Consider the following 7,876-nt stretch of genomic DNA (forward strand, 5'->3'; position numbering starts at 1 on the left):
CTATCTCTCTGTCTTGGTAACTAAGAGCCCTCTATCTCTCTGTCTTGGTAACTAAGAGCCCTCTTTCTCTCTGTCTTGGTAACTAAGAGCCCTCTATCTCTCTGTCTTGGTAACTAAGAGCCCTCTATCTCTCTGTCTTGGTAACTAAGAGCCCTCTAACTCTCTGTCTTGGTAACTAAGAGCCCTCTATCTCTCTGTCTTGGTAACTAAGAGCCCTCTTTCTCTCTGTCTTGGTAACTAAGAGCCCTCTTTCTCTCTGTCTTGGTAACTAAGAGCCCTCTTTCTCTCTGTCTTGGTAACTAAGAGCCCTCTATCTCTCTGGCTTGGTAACTAAGAGCCCTCTATCTCTCTGTCTTGGTAACTAAGAGCCCTCTATCTCTCTGTCTTGGTAACTAAGAGCCCTCTATATCTCTGTCTTGGTAACTAAGAGCCCTCTTTCTCTCTGTCTTGGTAACTAAGAGCCCTCTTTCTCTCTGTCTTGGTAACTAAGAGCCCTCTATCTCTCTGTCTTGGTAACTAAGAGCCCTCTAACTCTCTGTCTTGGTAACTAAGAGCCCTCTATCTCTCTGTCTTGGTAACTAAGAGCCCTCTTTCTCTCTGTCTTGGTAACTAAGAGCCCTCTTTCTCTCTGTCTTGGTAACTAAGAGCCCTCTTTCTCTCTGTCTTGGTAACTAAGAGCCCTCTATCTCTCTGTCTTGGTAACTAAGAGCCCTCTATCTCTCTGTCTTGGTAACTAAGAGCCCTCTTTCTCTCTGTCTTGGTAACTAAGAGCCCTCTATCTCTCTGTCTTGGTAACTAAGAGCCCTCTTTCTCTCTGTCTTGGTAACTAAGAGCCCTCTTTCTCTCTGTCTTGTTAACAAAGAGCCCTCTATCTCTCTGTCTTGGTAACTAAGAGCCCTCTATCTCTCTGTCTTGGTAACTAAGAGCCCTCTTTCTCTCTGTCTTGGTAACTAAGAGCCCTCTTTCTCTCTGTCTTGGTAACTAAGAGCCCTCTTTCTCTCTGTCTTGGTAACTAAGAGCCCTCTATCTCTCTGTCTTGGTAACTAAGAGCCCTCTATCTCTCTGTCTTGGCAACTAAGAGCCCTCTATCTCTCTGTCTTGGTAACTAAGAGCCCTCTATCTCTCTGTCTTGGTAACTAAGAGCCCTCTTTCTCTCTGTCTTGGTAACTAAGAGCCCTCTAGCCCATGTCTTGGTAACTAAGAGCCCTCTATCTCTCTGTCTTGGTAACTAAGAGCCCTCTTTCTCTCTGTCTTGGTAACTAAGAGCCCTCTATCTCTCTGTCTTGGTAACTAAGAGCCCTCTATCTCTCTGTCTTGGTAACTAAGAGCCCTCTATCTCTCTGTCTTGGTAACTAAGAGCCCTCTATCTCTCTGTCTTGGTAACTAAGAGCCCTCTTTCTCTCTGTCTTGGTAACTAAGAGCCCTCTATCTCTCTGTCTTGGTAACTAAGAGCCCTCTTTCTCTCTGTCTTGGTAACTAAGAGCCCTCTTTCTCTCTGTCTTGGTAACTAAGAGCCCTCTATCTCTCTGTCTTGGTAACTAAGAGCCCTCTATCTCTCTGTCTTGGTAACTAAGAGCCCTCTATCTCTCTGTCTTGGTAACTAAGAGCCCTCTTTCTCTCTGTCTTGGTAACTAAGAGCCCTCTATCTCTCTGTCTTGGTAACTAAGAGCCCTCTTTCTCTCTGTCTTGGTAACTAAGAGCCCTCTTTCTCTCTGTCTTGGTAACTAAGAGCCCTCTTTCTCTCTGTCTTGGTAACTAAGAGCCCTCTTTCTCTCTGTCTTGGTAACTAAGAGCCCTCTTTCTCTCTGTCTTGGTAACTAAGAGCCCTCTTTCTCTCTGTCTTGGTAACTAAGAGCCCTCTATCTCTCTTCCCCAGGAGACCGTAGCCAGGTGGGCAGTACAGACCGCCCAGATTCAGACGGAGAGGACTCTGAAGGTGCTGATGATGACAATGAAGATGATAATGAGGAAGAGGAGGATGACAGCCAGGCTGAGTCGGGCCTGTCCACCAACCCCTCGGTCTCAGCCAGCCCCCAGCACATCCCCTCCTCCCTCCAGGCTGAGCTCCCTCCCAGCTCCCTTCTGGCCCAGTTGTCCATCCACCACCACCACCCAGCTGCCCTGTCACTCCCCCAGCCCCCTGCCTCCGACTCCCACACCCACGATGCCTCAGACACAGAATCCGTGCCCATGCTGAGCCCCGTCTCCCTGGTCAAGCAGATGTCCATCTCCGGAGGCTGCTCCAGCCCCCTGCCCTACTCCCCGCCCCCCCACACATCCGGCACAGAGTCGGTGCCCATGATGAGCCCTGTCTCGCCGTGCAGGCAGATGTCCATCGATTACCCTGACTTTGACGTGCCCCCTTGTCCCCCCGCACCGGGCAAGAGCTGCTCCAAGCTCGGCCAGGTGAGCCCCACCATGTGCTCCTCCTCCCCCCATCCTCTCTCTCTCCATCCCTCCCTCCATCCCAGTCGCTCTGCACTTTCATACCCTTTCATACCCATACCCTTCCATACCCATACCCTTCCATACCCATACCCCTGCTACGACTCCCTTATGCGAGGCACTTCAACAAATCTGTTCTGAATGAAAAGGTGAATGTATTTCTGATTATCAGCTTTCGATGAAAGGCTCGTTTCTAGTCACATACACTATATATACAAAAGTATGTGGACACCCCTTCAAATTAGATTATTTGGCTATTTCAGCCACACTCGTTGCAGACAGTTGTATAAAACTGATCACACCGCCATCCAATCTCCATAGACAAACATTGGCAGTAGAATGGACTTACTGAAGAACTCAGTGATTTTCAACATGGCACCGTCATAGGATGCCACCTTTCCAACAAGTCAGTTTATCAAATTTCTGCCCTGCTAGAGCTGCCCCAGTCAACTGTAAGTACTGTTATTGTCAAGTGGAAACATCTAGGAGCAACAACGGCTCAGCCGAAAAGTGGTAGGCCACACAAGCTCACAGAACGTGACCGCCGAGTGCTGAAACACAAGGCGCGTAAAAATTGTCTGTCCTTGGTTACAACACTCACTACCGAGTTCCAAACTGCCTCTGGAAGCAACGTCAGCACATGAACTATTCGTCGGGAGCTTCATGAAACTGGTTTCCATGGCCGAGCAGCCACACACAAACCTAAGATCACCATGCCTTTGCACTGCCAAGTGTTGGCTGGAGTGGTGTAAAGCTTGCTGCCATTGGACTCAAGAGCAGTGGAAACGCGTTCTCTGGAGTGATGAATCACGCTTCACCATCTGGCAGTCCTACAGACGAATCTGGGTTTGGCGGATGCCAGGAGAACGTCTGCCCGAATACATAGTGCCAACTGTAAAGTTTGGTGGTGGAGGAGGAATAATGGTTTGGGGCTGTTTTTCATGGTTGGGCTAGGCCCCTTAGTTCCAGTGAAGGGAAATCTTAACGCTACTACATAAAATAACATTTTTGACGATTCTGTGCTTCCAACTTTGTGGCAACAGTTTGGGGAAGGCCCTTTCCTGTTTCAGCATTACAATGCCCCCATGCACAAAGCGAGGTCCATACAGAAACGATTTATCGAGATCGGTATGGAAGAACTTGACTGCCCAGCACAGAGCCCTGACCTCAACCCCATCTAACACCTTTGGGATGAATTGGAACGCCGATTGTGAGCCAGGCCTAATCGCTCAACATCAGTGCCCAACCTCACGAATGCTCTTGTGGCTGAATGGAAGCAAATCCCAGGAGCAATGTTCCAACATCTAGTGGAAAGCCTTCCCCAGAAAAGTGGAGACTGTTATAGCAGCAAAGGGGGGGACCAACTCCATATTAATGCTCATGATTTTGGAATGAGATGTTTGACAAGTAGGTGTCCACATACTTTTGGTCATGTGGTATATCATCTTCTCATGTCTTTTCAATGACTTGTTCCTGTGAGAAGGCATGAGGAGTATGTTCAGTGTTGGTCCTGTTCCCAGATCAGACATGCAGTAGGTAAAGGTCATAATTACTCGTTTTTATTTTGCTCTTTCCCAGGATGGCACTTTGGCCCTGTCAGTGAGTGACCCAGGTGTCCCTGTCGGGACAGATGTCAGCACTCAGACCTCTTCCTATGGCCTCCAGACATCCTCCTACAGCCCCTTGCACTTTCCCTCCCAGGGCCCGACCCAAGGACTAGGGGCCACACAGGGGACCAACACCCACCTCTTCAGCCACCTGCCTCTGCACTCCCAGCAGCCTTCACACTCCCCCTACAACATGGTCCCAGTGGGGGGCATCCAGCTGGTTCCCGCTGGCCTGGCAGCCTATTCCACCTTCGTGCCCATCCAGGCTGGCCCTGTCCAGCTCACCATCCCTGCCGTGAGCGTCATCCACCGGAACACCAGCCCCCTCCCATTCCCCAACTCCTCTAACTCCCCCGAGCGTGATGGTATGGTGAGTCCCTCATCCCCCGTCAACCAGCCTCTGGTGGTCCAGGAGCCCATCAGTAGTATCATGCCCTGCTTCCCCCTTGTTCAGGTGGCTGGGCTGGGGCAGGTGGCTGGGCTGGGGCAGGTGCCTGGGCTGGGGCAGGTGGCTGGTCTACCGGCCCTCGGGGCCTCCCACCAGACGCTGCAGTCCATGGGTCTGGAGACTCTGACCCTGACCAGCTCAGAAGGCCTGACCTCCACCCAGCTGCTATCCCAACATGGCCTGCAGGTCCTGGCTCACACCCCCACCTCCCAGAGCAGGACAGTCCCCCACCACCACACCCACATCCCCGGCCTGCAGATCCTCAACATCGGCGTTCCCTCCCTCATCCCCTCCCTCATCCCCTCCCTCAGCCCCATCTCTGGCCTCAGTCCCCTCGCCGGACCCTTTGAGAGGCAAGGCAGCCCCGATGCCCCAGGAGCCCCACGGGCCTCTCGGCCCTCCTCTCAGACTGAAACTGGACCCTCAGTCAGCTGTCTGTCTGCTACTTCCTCTTCCGCCGCCACCCTGAGGGGAAGTCCCGCCCAGGAATTGGCATCGTCATGCAGCAGATCAGGGCCAGGGGGTTCCAGAGGCTCTGATGACACACAGACTTCAGAAAAGAAAGAGAGGGTGACATCATCGCTAACACAGCCCGCCCCATCCCCAGCTCCAGCTCCAGCTCCTGACAGGGGTCTGGAGGGGGATAAGAATCCTTCAGCAGAGGGAGCCAGTGAGCCTGTCACGCCTCGGAGGCAGTTGATGCTCTCACGACAGCAGGAAACGGAAGACTACAATGATGACTCAGCGTCCAGCGATGATGAGGACAGACTGGTCATCGCCACCTGAAACCCCCAACCGAATAGCCTGGTTAAACCAGACTGAATGCTGAGTTTACAATGGTGATCGCAACGTTCAATCTGGTTTACCAGGTTACGTTCGATCTGGTTTACCAGGTTACGTTCGATCTGGTTTACCAGGTTACGTTCGATCTGGTTTACCAGGTTACGTTCAATCTGGTTTACCAGGTTACGTTCGATCTGGTTTACCAGGTTACGTTCAATCTGGTTTACCAGGTTACGTTCAATCTGGTTTACCAGGTTACGTTCAATCTGGTTTACCAGGTTACTTATCAATGTTCTTATTTTGTAACGGTTTTCACTTTCTAAGACTGAGAACACTTCAGGGTGGGTTTGTTTCTCTGCAAATCACCATTCAAAGCACAGTTTCTGACATTCATATTGTATGTGCAATCATAGATGCTTATGATAATGATCTTTTAACTTTTTTTGTCAGCTCCAGACAATTTTTGTTTTTGTACATGTTGTATAGACAAGTGTGCCTTTTTTGGAGTTGCTTGTTTTAGGAACCTGTAAATAATACCTTACAAATACAGTAGTTGCTTGTGTTTTATTTCGACGAAATGGAACTAAATAGAAGAAAATGGAGGATACCGGTTTTATTTTGGAAAGTTTTAATGTCAGTTGTAAATTAATGAGAAAAAAAATGAATGTGTTGTACTCGGACATTTCTATGGATTTGGGGCGTTGTTTCTGTGTACAGATGTTGTGTTCAACTATTTATTCCATGTAGTGCCCATGATGGTTCATGTCCATAGGTATGTGTAATATGGTAGCTTTTCATTGCAGTATCACTATTATTATCAACTGTATCAGTAAAACTTTGTTTACAAACATACAAGGGGTATTCAGGTTTTTTGTCTCTGATGCATATAACATGTTTCCACAATTTAATACAATGAAAATAAAATTGAATTGGGGGAAAATATCTAATTATGTTTAGATGATTAAACAGTAGTTCAATGCATTTTTCTTGTACTATACATTGACCTTTAACCTTCCGTCTACATGACTTCAATCTACACTACACTGAGAACAGGACTTTAAAAACAGTACATTACATTCCCTTGAATGTCAATGAATGTTCATGGATGAAAACAAATTGTCTACATGTATAAAGATGTTAAAATCAACGTGTAATTCAACACTTAATCGTACTGAAACAGACTGGGCTCCTGAGTGGCGCATCAGTCTAAGGCACTGCTAGAGGCGTTACTACAGACCCTGGTTCAATTCCAGGCTGTATCAATACCGGCCGAGTCCCATAGGGCGGCGCACAATTAGCCCAGCGTTGTCTGGGTTTGGCTGGCGTAGGCCGTCATTGTAAATAAGAGTTTGTTCTTAACTGACTTGCCTGGTTAAATAAAGGTTAAATAAATGAAAAGACTCAACAGCTCAATGTTAACGTCTTCAAATCCACTGTTACACAATGTTCTGTATTACATAATGTCCCAGTCAGCCTAATAGTTGCACTCAACAGCGCTTTCTTATTTCACAGAAAATAGTCATTTTCATCAAGAACGAGAGGATGTCGGTGGGCATTCACCCAACAGACATAATCATACCTCTGTTAAACCAGACCAGAGAGGGAGAGGACATCAGACCTCTGTTAAACCAGACCAGAGAGGGGGGGGACATCAGACCTCTGTTAAACCAGACCAGAGAGGGAGGGGACATCAGACCTCTGTTAAACCAGACCAGAGAGGGAGAGGACATCAGACCTCTGTTAAACCAGACCAGAGAGGGAGGGGGACATCAGACCTCTGTTAAACCAGACCAGAGAGGGGGGGACATCAGACCTCTGTTAAACCAGACCAGAGAGAGGGGGGACATCAGACCTCTGTTAAACCAGACCAGAGAGGGAGGGGACATCAGACCTCTGTTAAACCAGACCAGAGAGGGGGACATCAGACCTCTGTTAAACCAGACCAGAGAGGGAGGGGACATCAGACCTCTGTTAAACCAGACCAGAGAGGGAGGGGGACATCAGACCTCTGTTAAACCAGACCAGAGAGGGAGGGGGACATCAGACCTCTGTTAAACCAGACCAGAGAGGGAGGGGGACATCAGACCTCTGTTAAACCAGACCAGAGAGGGAGAGGACATCAGACCTCTGTTAAACCAGACCAGAGAGGGAGACATCAGACCTCTGTTAAACCAGACCAGAGAGGGGGACATCAGACCTCTGTTAAACCAGACCAGAGAGGGAGAGGACATCAGACCTCTGTTAAACCAGACCAGAGAGGGGGACATCAGACCTCTGTTAAACCAGACCAGAGAGGGGGACATCAGACCTCTGTTAAACCAGACCAGAGAGGGGGACATCAGACCTCTGTTAAACCAGACCAGAGAGGGAGGGGACATCAGACCTCTGTTAAACCAGACCAGAGAGGGGGGGGACATCAGACCTCTGTTAAACCAGACCAGAGAGGGGGACATCAGACCTCTGTTAAACCAGACCAGAGAGGGAGGGGACATCAGACCTCTGTTAAACCAGACCAGAGAGGGAGGGGGACATCAGACCTCTGTTAAACCAGACCAGAGAGGGAGGACATCAGACCTCTGTTAAACCAGACCAG

The 7,876-nt window shown here is 49.1% G+C and overlaps 1 protein-coding gene across 4 annotated transcripts in view; it reads left to right on the forward strand.

The window, feature by feature from the left end:
* Positions 1-6,264, forward strand: part of LOC106589029 (zinc finger protein 40) — a 127,475-nt gene extending 121,211 nt beyond the window's left edge. For 2 of the 4 annotated variants that reach the window (XM_045709768.2, XM_014178670.3), the window contains 2 exons: positions 1,877-2,406; positions 4,024-6,264. In XM_045709768.2, the coding sequence (XP_045565724.2) occupies positions 1,877-2,406; positions 4,024-5,286 (1,793 nt within the window). In that variant the 3' untranslated portion in view covers positions 5,287-6,264. Of the gene's footprint in view, positions 1-1,876; positions 2,595-4,023 lie in introns of all 4 variants that reach the window. The other 2 variants (XM_014178674.3, XM_014178672.3) reach the window with 2 other exon arrangements.
* The last annotated feature ends 1,612 nt before the right edge of the window (positions 6,265-7,876 follow it).

This window comes from Salmo salar, chromosome 27 (assembly GCF_965601325.2).
Source record: "Salmo salar chromosome 27, fSalSal1, whole genome shotgun sequence".
NCBI classification, from domain to species: Eukaryota; Metazoa; Chordata; class Actinopteri; order Salmoniformes; family Salmonidae; genus Salmo; species Salmo salar.